The sequence below is a fragment of the Heterocephalus glaber genome, unplaced genomic scaffold (assembly GCF_053883595.1).
Source record: "Heterocephalus glaber isolate CG9 unplaced genomic scaffold, H.glaber_assembly_v1.0 deba00001444, whole genome shotgun sequence".
In the NCBI taxonomy this organism is placed as follows: Eukaryota; Metazoa; Chordata; class Mammalia; order Rodentia; family Bathyergidae; genus Heterocephalus; species Heterocephalus glaber.
The window spans coordinates 29,167,080-29,180,048 of NW_028258297.1; the positions used below are offsets into that span (position 1 = coordinate 29,167,080).

The 12,969-nt window shown below is 49.7% G+C and overlaps 1 protein-coding gene across 2 annotated transcripts; it reads right to left on the reverse strand.

Annotated features, from left to right (window-relative positions):
* Positions 1 to 6,086: 6,086 nt before the first annotated feature.
* Positions 6,087 to 12,943, reverse strand: Cops7a (COP9 signalosome subunit 7A). Of its 2 annotated transcripts, none has more exons than XM_087213564.1 (8): positions 12,798 to 12,943; positions 12,148 to 12,352; positions 9,918 to 9,993; positions 9,440 to 9,528; positions 8,222 to 8,424; positions 7,284 to 7,389; positions 7,024 to 7,175; positions 6,087 to 6,890 (listed from the first exon to the last, which is right to left on the reverse strand). In XM_087213564.1, exons 2-8 carry the CDS (start codon positions 12,307 to 12,309, stop codon positions 6,851 to 6,853), a joined length of 828 nt encoding a protein of 275 aa, XP_087069690.1. In that variant the 5' UTR covers positions 12,310 to 12,352; positions 12,798 to 12,943; the 3' UTR covers positions 6,087 to 6,850. The 2 variants fall into 2 exon arrangements, with proteins under 2 accessions (XP_087069690.1, XP_087069689.1); XM_087213563.1 differs by having other exon boundaries at positions 12,688 to 12,890.
* Between the last annotated feature and the right edge of the window lie 26 nt (positions 12,944 to 12,969).

Below are 12,969 nucleotides of genomic sequence, written 5' to 3' on the forward strand. Positions count from 1 at the left end.
CCTCTTTAATAAATGGTGTTGGAAAAACTGGATTTCAACTTGCCAAAGATTAAACCTAGACCCCTATCTTTCACAATGCCCTAAATTAAAATCAAACTGGATTAAAGATCTAAATATTAAAATAGAAATACTAAACTTGCTGAAAGATAAGTTAGGTAGAACTCTCAAAGACATTGGATTAGGAAAAAACTTTATGAATAAATCCTCAGTAGCATGGGAACTAGCACAAAGAATCAACAACTGGGATCTCATCTTTTTTTTTTGGTACCAGGGATCGAACTCAGGTCCTAGTGCTTGTGCAGCAGGCGGTAAAACCACTGAGCTAAATCCCTGGCCCTTGGGATCTCATCTTATTAAAAAGCTTCTGCACTGCAAGAGAAACCACCAACAGAGTGAAGGGACAACCCACAATGTGGGAAAATTTTTTTACCAGCTGTTCCTCAGACAAAGGACTACTATGTAGAATATATAAAGAACTAAAAAAAAATCAGACCCCCCCCCCAAATATAAACACCCAATTCAAAAATGGTCATCTGAAATGAACAGACATTTCTCAGACAGAGAATTAAAAGCAGAAAATAAACATATGAAAAAATGTTCACAGCCGGGGATTTAACTCAGTGGTTTCATCGCCTGCTGCTCAAGTGCAAGGACCCGAGTTTGATCCCTGGTACCGAAAAAAAAAAAAGTTCAACATCACTGGTCATTCCAGAGATGCAAATGAAAACACTGAGATTCCACCTCCCCCCAGGAAGAATGGCTGCTATCAAGCAATCAACCAATAACAAATGCTGGCAGGGGTGTGGAGAGAAAGGAACCCTTCTCCATTGTTGGTGGGAGTGCAGACTGGTGGGACCACTGTGGAAATCAGTATGGCAATACCTCAAAGAACTAGGGCTAGAGGTCCCATTTGACCCAGCTATTCCCCTGCTGGGTATCTTCCCAAAAGAATTAAAAGAATCACACCACAGTGATACATGCATGCCCAGGTTTATAGCGGCACAGTTTGTAATAGCTAAAACTTGGAAACAGCCCAAGTGCCCATCAACTGGAGACTGGATATTGATGATGTGGGTTTTTTTTTTTTTTTTTAATAAAATAGAGTACTACTCAGCCACAAAGAATGAGAAACTAGAGACATTTATAGCTAAGTGGATGCACATTGAGGCCATACTCTTGAGTGAAATAAATAGGACACGCATGTGTAAATATCAAATAGTTTCTCTGGTATGAAAAACTGAAAGTGTAAATAAGGATCAAAATGTATAACTGATATTGTGAAATAGGAAGAAAAGGTCTAAAGGAGTAAGGGAAGTGGGAGGGGTAGGGGAAAGGAAAGAAGGGAAAAGAAAAAATATGAGAAAAGGAAAAAAATCGAAACAAAGTCTTTGTAAATAGGGAGGGGTAGAGGGGTTGAATGGAGGGCAGGGGATGGGGAAAAAATAAGAACCAAGATACATCATGTAAAGGTACAAGATCCCAAAGATAAATGTAACTGTATTGTATACCTAAAATGTACCAATAAACTTAATGGAGGAAAAAAAAACCTTAAAAAATAAAAAATAAGGCCAGGGATTTAGCTCAGTGGTTCCGCTGCCTGCCTCGCAAGCACAAGGACCAGAGTTTGATCCTTGGTAGGCCCCCCCAAAAAAATAAAATAAAAAATAAAAATGCCTAGTTCTAGGCATAGATATACATACATATGTTGTTGTTTTGCTGTTTGTTTTGTTTTTTGTCTTTTGTTTTATTGAGGCAAGATCATTATGTCTCACTACATGGCCCCAGCTGGCCTCAAACTTATGATTGATCATCCTGTCTCAGCCTCCCAAGTGCTGGGGGTTATAGGCGTGTGCCACCATACCAAGCTCAAACTTACAAGTAGATTAGAAAGTCTATCTTGAAAAAAAAAAAAGAAAGTCTATTTTGAGGAAATAAACATCAAACGTAATTTTTTCAGCAGTTACAAGTATTTTTTTTTTCTTTTCTTTTTTGGTACTGGGGATCGAATTCAGGACCTTGCAGCAGAACCACTGAGCTAAATTCCCAGCCCTTCTTTTTTTTTTTCTTTTTTTTGGTACCAGGGATTGAACTCTGGTTCTTGCGCTTGCGAGGCAGGTGGCGGAACCACTCAGCTAAATCCCTGGCTCCCTCCTCTTTTCTTTTGATTTTTAGTCACAAGTATTTTTTATTCTTTATTTGGGTTGTGGGTTCCTTTCTGGTAGATTCCGACGTGCACGTAACAGTGCCCATCATTTGCACCCTGACCCCACCCATCACTCCCCTTGGCCTCCCCACCCCACCTAGGTTCCCATCTTGAGGCGTCTCCTGTACACTTGGCTCATGTCCATCCCCACTGCCTGCCCTTGGACCCACTCCTTCCCTCTTTTGCCTTCCGCTTGTCTAGTAATAAGCCTCTCTCCTACTTTCTTGTCATCTCTTCTAGGGCCCACGTATCAGGGTGAGTGTGTGATATTTGTCTCTCTAGTGACTTTCTCTCCACTCAGCCTGCTCTCCAGATCCATCCATTTTCTTGCAAAGGATGGAAGTTTACCCTTCCCTGTGGCTGAATAATCTCCACTGCGTAGATCACAGGGAAGTTTTCTCTACCCATTATCTACCACTCGGCACCTATGATGGACGATGAATATGGGTATGCAGGTGCCTGTAGGACGCCCATTCCAGTCCTTCAGGTATATACCAGAAGCGGTACAGCTGGATCAGGTGGTGGCTCTATTTTAGTTTATTGGGGAACCTCCACACTGCTTTCCATAGTGGCTGTACTGAATTGCACTCCCACCAACAGTAAAAAAGGGTTCCCTTGATGACAGCCATTCTGAGCAGGGTGAGATAAAATCTCAACGTATTTTTAAAAAGGTTTTTCAATGCAGTTTTTGGTTTTTGGAGACAGGGTCTCGCTATGTAGTCCAGGAAGGCTGGCCTTGAACTCACTATGGAGCCCAGGCTGGCCTCAAACTCAGTGATTCTCCTGCCTCAGCCTCCCAGGTGTGTGACACCATGGTCCGCTACAATGTAGTGTTTATTTTTTATTTTTGGTACCAGAGATCAAACTTGGGACCTTGCACTTGCAAGGCAGGCAGTGGAACCACTGAGCTAAATCCCCGGCCCTTACAATGTAGTTTTGATTTGCATTTCCCTTATAAACATTTTAAAGAATTTAAAAGAATAGTCTATTATATTTACCATGGCTGTTTTTCTTCCTTTTCCTTTTTTTTGTACCGGGGATTGAACTCAGGACTTTTCATTTGCAAGGCAGGCACTGTGCCACTGAGCTAAAGCCCCGGCCCTTCTCCTTTTTAAAATTGGTGGCAGAACCCAGGGCCTTGGTGTGCTGGGTTAAGTGCTCTATCACTGGCTAGATAGCCATCCCCAGCTAACTGAATGCTGTTTTTGTTTTTGGGCTGCACTGGAGAAGGAACCCCAGGGCCTTTGCACTGAGCTACATTCTCAGCCTTTTGGAGAGATGTCCTGCTAAGTCCCCAGTCTGGGCTGTGACCATAGGTGTGCATTGCCCCATCCAGCTAAGGGTGATTTTGTTAGACAACAACAGAACTCATGCACTGCTTAGACGCCTCTCAAGATTCTGCTTTACCTGAGATAACAGAAATGCAGAGCCATGAAAAGGAAAAAGATCGAGAAAAAAGGAAACACAGAGGTCGGGGGGAAGGACAGGGAGAGGTATCAAGATGGGGACCTCACTGTCAAGAGCAAAAAGTGAAAAGCAAAGTCCACAGGCTGCTGCAGGATGACATTTACATGACTGCTGGATACGGTACTTTCCTGCTGGTGGACTGCGGGACACTGGGCCCTGTCTGCCGTGCAGTGCCCAGCTCTTCCCACTGAATCTACTCACAGGAATTTAGCATTGCTGAGTTTTATATTGCTGCACGATTTTATTAATATGCAATAAAAAGGTGGGTATGGTGGTACACGATTGTAATCTCAGCACTCAGGAGGCTGAGGCAGGATTGCCAGGAGTTTGAGGCCACCTTCAACTAGATAGGGAACAAAACAAGCAAAAATATGCAATAAAGGCTTAGAAATTTGTTTTTATTCCTTAATTGGTAAAAACGCCCAACTATGGAATATATTTGCCACCTCTAGTGAATGTCCTTTATATAATAACTCAAGTAATGTGTACTCTAAGTTTATTTAAAATTGCACTAGGGGCCGGGGATTTAGCTCAGTGGTTTCACTGCCTGCTGCACAAGCACAAGGACCCGAGTTCGATCCCTGGTACCAAAAGAAAAGAAAACAAAACAAAACAAAAAAAACTGACATAAAATTGCACTGGTTTTAAAGAAAACCGTAGAGGGCCCACACAGCCAAGCAGCCTCATAACTGTATTACACTGACCAGTCAGTTGAGCAGCTGGTAACAAATCAGAATTCCAAGAGGTACATTTGTTACTGAAGAAATTTATTACCATACACAACAGCTTGTGGCAGGCCACTGTTTTCCTTTTCATTTTTTGGCTCTTCAGAACTTGAATAATTAAGCTCGTACATGATCTTGTGTTTTGCTATCTTTTTTACTGTAAAATGTAAATATTTTAAGGGATATTTTGATTCTAAATATGATAAAAGATTTTCTCATCTAAAAAAAAATTCTACCTTACCCATTCACGGAAGATTCACCTAGGCTCAGAACTTCTCTTTCAACAGTATTTCATAATTGACTACCTGTTCGCTGATTTTTTTGTTTTTTTGGCTGATCTTTGATGCCTAAGATGTGCACCTGTCATTTTCAGCTTCAGATTTCAGTTTAACCTTTTAATCCAGTGGCCCCCAACCTTTATGGTTTCATGGAAGACAATTTTAGGCTCTCAAAAGAGCAGGACGCCTACATCCCTACATGCAAGGTTCTCCTCGTGGTTCCTGCTCTGAGAATCTAGTGCCAAGTGGAAGTGTAAGGCCAGGACGGAAAGGGCTGGGGAGCGCTGAAACTCACTTCCTGCTGCGTGCTGCACTCCCAGGGCTTGGGGACCCATTTTCATTAACTTTAGTGTATGCACTCAGAGCTCTCATGAAGGCAACATCTCCTATTCTTATTATGTGTTATTGTGGTGTCTGGCCCTAAAATCATCTAGTTGATACAGTAGGGGTTAGGTGTTTGAGTGTGCAAGTGGTAAGAAGATTGTCTACAGTCTACTACCCCTTCCTCATGCTTTGATGGCCAGCTCTGGCTTGATGAATCAGAAATAAACTGCACCTGTATGACCCTATGGATGTGCATGGGCCTGCACAATGGAAGCCCAGGCTACACTGCAGTCCGAAGCATTCTTCCAGGCTCCTCCACTGGTGCACAGGACTGGAGGTCTGGGAAGTCATGGGCCATCAGCGGGAACCAGCTTCCGGAAAGGAGACTAAGTTCCAAAGGGAAAACTGGGGCACAGACAGGGCTGGGGACAGGGACTTCACCCTTCTACACACGGGAAGGTCGGGGAGGAAGGAGTTGCAGAGAAGCTTGTCTACGGCAAAGCTGAGAAGCTGAGGGTGTCCACTGCGGAGACCATTCAGGCTCCACTGTCCCTCAGGACCGCAAGCTCCACCCTCTCAGGGCCCTCACTTCCCACTTCTGACTGCAGCCAGGCACAGCCTGTCCTCCCACACACTTCCCAGGAGCTCCCACTGGGACGAGAAGGGAGTCGGACACGGCTGACAGTTGCATGCGCGTGCCTGCTGGTGTGCGGTGCTGGGCTGCACCCAGGGCCTGCACGTGCCAAGCAAGCGCTCTACCACTGAGCTACACCCCAGCCCTCTGGAGAGATTTAATGTGAAAGTTCAAATTCATTGTCCACTCTTCCCCTTCTGCATCCCTGAGGTGGAGGGAAAGAGGCTGAGTGGAAGCTCCAAGGGAGCAGGCACTGTGACCATCATGTCGGTGTTCCTAAGGGTCCTTTTCTTCTGACCACACTCTGGGCTGGGAGTGCAGCCGTCCATGGCCAGAGCCGGATAGAGGTCTTGGACTCTGCCAGCAGACCTGCTTCTCTTCATCGCCCAGCACTCTGCAGAGTGGGCCGGGATGAGTCACTTTCCATCCACAGAGTGAGAACACCCAGCGTCAGGTGTGTTTGTAGATAGACTTCTCATAGGTTTATTTGTGCCGTGTTATATATAGATATATGCATATAAACCTTTTTCTTTTTTTTAAATATAATCTATATTCCCTTCCCCTTGCCACCAAATGTACAAAGGGATACACCCTTCCAGGATTGCCATCAAGCCTCCCAGTGCAGTCAGGCCCTAAGAAACAGCTTCTGTCCTTCTCAGGCTCCCACTCCGGGAGGCAGCCTCATTCCCAGCACCCACAGGGAGGAGACAGGAAACAACTGCTGTGTGTCAGATTCTGGGATCAAAGTGCCCAGTGACCCCCAAAAGGGAGACTGGCTCCCAGGATCCTCAGGGTGGGAATAAAGGTGCTGCCCCAGAGGCTTGGGTAGGGAGCAGGAATTGGGGGTCAGGCATGCAGGGATGGGGGCAGGAGAACCCCTGCGGGTTATGCTGGAGACAGCAACCCCCATCAGGACCACACACCCACCAAGTGACAGAAGTCAGGAGAGGGACAGAGGCTGAGCTCTTAAAGAAATACAGGAGAGCGTGGCAGGGAGGCGGGGCGGGGGACACAGCAAAGTCATGAGAAACAAAGGTACCAACAAAAACATGACCTGTACTGGCTGCCTCCGTAGGAGGCTGTGGCCTATGCTTTCGGGCGGAGGAGGCGGAAGGTCATGAACTAGTATCAGCTGGCCGGGGCACAGGAAGGCGCTGAGGACTCCTGAGGATGCAGGCGGCTGGGACCCCACATCCCCAGGGAAGAAACGACAGTCCCTTCAGTTTGACTTGGACCAGATCTTGGCGCTCCCCCGGAGCCTGACAAGGGGGAGAGAGAAGATGCAGGGGATCCCCTCGGCCCTGGAGGCCCCCGCCTTGCTACTCCATGAAAAGGACTAAAGGGAGTGGAGCAGCCAGGGAGCTGCAGGAGAGCAGGGCTTCTGAAGCTCACCCCTTGCCCTTGGAGGCTTTCTTGCTAGGCTGGCGCTGGTTAGTGCCTGGAGCGGGTTCCCTCAGCTCGGTCAGGTGTTGCTCAGGGTCCTGAGACGTGGCTGCAGCTGCTGCTGCCGTGGTGACTTTAATGGTTTTTTTAAGGTTGGCGACCTGCCAGGAGGAAGGGCACAGAGGGTGACGGGAGAGGCTCTAGACAGCCCCTGCCGGCCCTGTCCACTGCTACCGCAATGTCCATAACCCTCCGCCAGCATGGCTCACCTCGCTCTCGATCTGCTGCTTCAGGCCCAGCTGCTGCTCCTTGTGCTGGTTGGCGCGGCTCACCTGCTCCTCAATGCCCGACAGCACAACTTCACAGCCCACGCACCTGCGGCAACACGGAGAGGAGCTCAGCGAAGGAGGGCTGGGATCAGATCCACGAGGAACCTCGAACAGCCGAGTCCTTGTCTAGGTGGAGCCCTCACGGGGGTGCCTGGGAACCAGCCACAACTGCCCCCAGCGGTGAGGGGGGCCGAAGGGGAAGAGAGTAGAAGGAAGTGCAAGATGGGAACAGGAAGTGGAAACAAAATAGGGTCGGAGATGCTGGAGAGCACAAATGGTGAATTATGACTGCTGAGGGCTGCGGCTCTCAGTAGCAGAGCCCACCTAGAGTGTAGAAGGCCCTGGCCTTAATCCCGGTACTGCCAAAAAAAGGGGACATAATAAAGTCAGGCAGGGACAAAGAGAAAAAGACCAAGAAGAGGCATGCAGCTTATGGACACTGGCATTACAAACTGAGGGACTGAGGCCAGCCTATTCGAGATGACCACCTCCCAATTAGGGTCCCTTAAAGAAAGGTGAATGTGGTTGTGCATGCCTATAACCCAGCACTCTGGAGGCTGAGGTAGGAGGACTGCCACCAGTTCCAGGTCAGCCAGGGGATAATAGTGAGTTCAAGGGTAGTCTGAACTATATGGTTCAGACTGTATGGTACCCTGTCTCAAAAAAAACAAAAGAAAAAAATTCCCTCAAGCACACACCCCTGTCCTTCCCCAATTACTACTCCCAGGGCACCACCCGGCCCAGGGCCCTGGTAGGAAGGGGCTTACTTCTCCCTTCCTCCCACTCTACCTTGGTGGCCCCGCCCTCCCTCACCCAGAAGCACCACTCCCTTTCTTGGTGGGAAAAGGGAAGGGCCAGGGCCAGCACACAGGCCTCACCACTCCTGCAGGGTGCGCGCAATGGCACTGAGGTCCTGGCGCTGGATGTCCCTCCCAATGCTGTAGTCGACCTCCAGCCGCTGATTGCGCTGGTCCAGGGAGCCTCGAAGCACGTCAGCATACACGGCCTCGATCACGAGGTCTTCCAGCTGCCGCACGTTGTGCAGAGCCAGGGCTTCCAGCAGCACCGCGTAAGGGATGCACTGGGGCGAGAGGCGGGCTGGGGTCTGGGAGGTTTGGCAGCAGGAAGGGCTCCCGAATCCTCCTCCCCTGGGTCCCCTTGGCCCATGCCCATGGCCCTTCTCCTAATCCTGCATCCTATCCTGCACAGGCTTGGTTCTGAGGCAAAGTATCCCAGCTCAGGAACAGTGGCACAAAGACGGTCTTTAATAAATTACAAGGCTCAGGGCCGGGAGGATTTAGCTTAGTGGTTCCACCGCCTGCCTTGAAAGCACAAGGTCCCGAGTTCAATCCCCAGGCCAAAAAAAAACCCCACAAGGCTGCTCCCCGACAGCCTTATGCCTCACTACCCCACATCCCCTGGTGGGGGATCAGCCCAACGAGGCGGGGGTCTGGAGGTACAGTACTCAGTGTGTCATCTGCATTTGGTTCCTTCCCCACACACAATGGCCGGATCTCAGTAAAATCATGAACAATGACTCAATAGCCCAGTAACAACTGGACGAGGGTAAACTGGGGGTTCGGGTAGAGAGTTAACAAAACACAGGCATGCAGATGTGCTTCTGACTTCTACACTTCTAATTCGAACAAAGAGAAGCCGCCCCAGCCCAAAGGCTGTGCTGGCAGGGCCTGTGTACATTCAGGGGGCAGGCGAGTGTCCAGCCACACGTGATCAGCATCCCAGTTGCTATTCTGATCAAAAACCCAAAGATGTTCACTTACATCTTAAGTTGAGACATAAAATGGGAAACTAAGAATATTCAGTCTACAATGCTATTTTTTTTTTTTGGTAACAGGGATTGAACTCATGACCTTGCGCTTGCTAGGCAGGCGGTGGAACCACTGAGCTAAATCCCCAGCCCTAGAATATTCAGTCTAAATGGCTGCAGAAGGGAGCTGAGCTAGCAGGGCGGTGTCAGGGGGTGTTCAGAGAAGCAGCCAGGGCCAGGGCCAGGGTCTGGCCGGTACCAACTCCTGGACGCACAAAGGATGCGTTCGCCACTTGGGCTCTGCACAGGGTGAGGTCGTGTCACTTACCTTGACTTTGGCGGCCAGGGTGACGACAGAAAGGTGCCGAAGCTTGTTCTTCTGCGCCTCTGTGAGTGGGGGAAGAGTCCTGGCCTCAGCTGAGGAGAAAGGACAAAGTGCGGGGAACCGTACTTTCAGTTTCTCAGGAAGCCCCAGCTTCCTTCCCATGTCACGGTAGGTCTTGACCCTATACACCTAACGTATCTGAGGGGGCATCAAAGGAACTTTTTGTGTGTGTGGTACTGGGAATTGAACCAAGGGCCTTCACACTGGGCTACATCCTCAGCCTTGGGCCTTGATTTAAGTTTTGAGACAGGGTCTAAGTTGCTAGGCTGGGCTCAAACTTAGGATTCTTCTGTCTCAGCCTCCCACAGTGCTGGGATCACAGGTGTGCACCACAACACTGGGCTCCTGGAAGTGCTAAATCCCCCTAGAAACTGCCCTTCTCCCACCTCTGCTGCTCCAAAGCTCAAGCCCTGCTGGTTACCTAAGTAGTCAGCGTATGTTCCATAAGCGAAGACTGTGAGCAGCCGGAACGTGGAAGCAAAGTCACTCTCAGCCAGCTGCACAATAGGAGGGAAGAGAAGTAGTGACAGGCAGGACCCCCTTGCCACCCTCCTAGCTCCATCTTTCCCAGCCAGCGTCACCGATCCTGGCTCGAGAGGACACATGTTCTGCCTCTGCTGTCAGGCTCCCACAGGAGGGGCACACTGCCACCTCCAAGCCTTCGCTCCGCTCTTCTCCATCCAGAGCCCTCTCCATCCACCATCCAATTCCTACCAGTCCAACTCAGGGTTGGGAACAGTGTTCAGAATCTGCCAGACACACATTGCACACTGCACTGTGCTGTTTGGCCCTCAGTGTGTATGACCTCTCAGTCTAAATGTGTGGTACCCCCACATCACCAGACTACTGCCTCAGCCTTGGCCGGGACACATACCAGGTTTACGGCCTGTGCCGCAGGCCCACCTCACCAAGAGGCGCTGCTCACCCAGGACGGCTCACCAGGATTTCCTCTTCTCCTACCATGGCTCACTCATTCTGGCACTTTCTTTCTTTTTTTTCCAGTACCGGGGATCGAACTCAGGACCTTGCGCTTGGAAGGCAGGCATGGTGCCACTGAGCTAAATCCCTAGCTCTCTGGTACTTACTTTCTACAGAAAGTTCTTACCTAAAAATATCTTTTCCTTCAGTGAGATTATAGACAATCTCTGGCATCACACTAGGACCTAGCAGACCTACACATGTAGTTGTTCTCTCGATAGATACCTGTTAGATGACTTAATGTGTGTGTACCTACCCATTCTGATTACCTCTCCAACTGGAATGTAAGCTACAGAAGAGTATGTCCCATGTCTTGCACTTTTCTGTTATCCCCAGACCAGTGCCAGAGTACTAAACAAGGACTCATTAGGAAGTGTTTTTTTTGTCTGTTTTTTGGTACTAGGGATTAAACTCAGGTCTTTGCGCTTGTGCGGCAGGCAGCAGAACCACTGAGCTAAATCCCCAGCCCAGGAAGTGTTTTTTTAACCAGGTGTAGTGGCGTATGGCTGTAATCCTAGCTACTTGGGAGGCTGAGGCAAGAGGATTTCATTTAAACTAGAGGAACTGCCTCTTTTTCTTCACCTTTGATTTTTTTTTTTTTTTAAGTTCCACTGTAGATAAAAGCAGGTATAACATGGCCACAGTCTAGGACCTGGGATATAGCTCAGGGGTGCTGCATCTGTCTGTTAAGTGCAAGGTCCTAAGTTCCATCCCCTGGTAAGGGGATGGGGTGTGTGGCCAGTCTTGTCCATACCAGAGTGACCCCAAAAGGCTACACTCACTGATTCAATCATAGGCTTTTAAAACTTTGGCTCACAGTTTACCCATATACCTCTGTTATGGTATTTCAGGACAAGGGCTGGTGCCACGGGACTTAATGACCCACCTGCTTTATACCTTCACTTGTCACATCTGTGTGAACTTCTCTCTGCTGTGTCCTTAGAAGCTTGCCATGTGTCTTTGGGACAAAGATTTCTCCCTTACCTTCCTACCTCAAGTTAATTGTTATATGCTACGCACGGGAAAAGAATGGTGATGCTAATTTAACATGTTCATTCCTTCCGTGTGTACCAGATTCTCCACTGTCCCATAAGCTATATGACTCCCACAACAATGGTGAGGGGCAGCCTCATCTTTTTTGTTTTAATTTTTTGGCGGTGCTGTGGTTCGAACCCAGGGCTTCACACACGCTAGACAAGCACCGTTACCGAGATACACAACCAGCCATCTCCTTTTTTAAAAAAATGTTTTTCATCCCTTTTTTTTTTTTTTTTTTTTGGTACCGGGGATCGAACTCGGGTCCTTGTGCTTGCGCAGCAGGCAGCGAAACCACTGAGCTAAATCCCCAGCCCCTTTCATCTCTATTTTTAAGAGAAAACTAAGACCCTAAAATAAATGTCCCGATCCAGATGACATGATTATTAGGAGGTCTTACACTGGTGGAGACAGGCTAGAACTTTGGTTGCCTATTCTGAAAAACATGGCTTTTACTTATCGAAAACTACTAGGTTTCACTTGCTTGCTCACATTTGCAACTTTGTAGTTAATCATTGTAACAGCCTTTGCGCAACTGAACCCGCTACTTATTTGCAAAATAAGTCCTCCCCACCCATTCTCAAAACAGAAACTTTTGCCCTGCGCTTCTCTGTGGGCTCCCTGGGCCAGCGACCCACCTCTCTAACATTGGGCATGTCCAGCAGTTCCCCAAACACGTAGACGCCAGGGGCCTCCAGAACCTGGTGGATGAGTGTGGCCAGCGCCGCCCCCTTGGCCGACTTGGCCAGGAGCAGAAACTGCTCCTGGTTCTGCCCCAACACCTTCACCTCCGCACTCATGGCTGCACTGAGCCGCGGGGACCTGGGCTCAGGCTGACTGGAGCTACAAGAAAGAGGAGGTGAAACCAGAAGTCCCTGAACACTGGCAGGACCGGAAGCCCCAGGGCGAGGGGCCGGGCGGCACCGAGTCGCGTCTACAGTGGTCCACAGCGCGAATCCAGGAAGCAGAAAGTCAGCCCCTGCACAGCCACGGCCGCCACGCCCACCCTCGGCCCTCACCCCGGGGCTAATCCCAAGCCCCACCACGTGCACCCCTTTGCCTGCCGACTCGCAGGACGCAGCCAGGGAAGGGGCGTCATAAGGAGACATCCCAACCACGACGCCCCCTCCACCGCCCCCCGCCCCCGTCTCCCGCACATGCCCACCACGTGACCTCACCCCAGGATCCGCGCACGTGGCTCCGCCCCCTCCCTTAAAGAGGCCGTCCAGAGAGTGTTGGCTCCCGCCGAAGGCCCCGCGGGACCCTGGGCTGGACTTCGGGCCGCTACCTGGAAGCTTCGTCTTCCTGGGTACCAGGCGGGGCGGCCGCTCCGTCACCTCCGGCAGCTGTTCCGAGCCTTTCCGGTCACCGCCCTACGGGTCCCTCTAGGCACTCGTCTCGATGGCCGGCTTCTGGTCCCACTTCCGGCCTGAGACGCAGTTCCGGGCGGGACGTACCCC

Bases quoted from the DNA above. Each gene is read 5' to 3' on its own strand.
- Cops7a (XM_087213564.1), bottom strand. From the start codon at position 12,309: ATGAGTGCGGAGGTGAAGGTGTTGGGGCAGAACCAGGAGCAGTTTCTG. The intron at 9,529-9,917 runs GTAACCAGCAGG...CTTTCTCCTCAG, and splicing joins AACATACGCTGACTACTTAG to CTGAGGCCAGGACTCTTCCC. The intron at 6,891-7,023 runs GTGAGCTTCAGA...CCCCCTTGTCAG, and splicing joins AAAGCCTCCAAGGGCAAGGG to GCTCCGGGGGAGCGCCAAGA.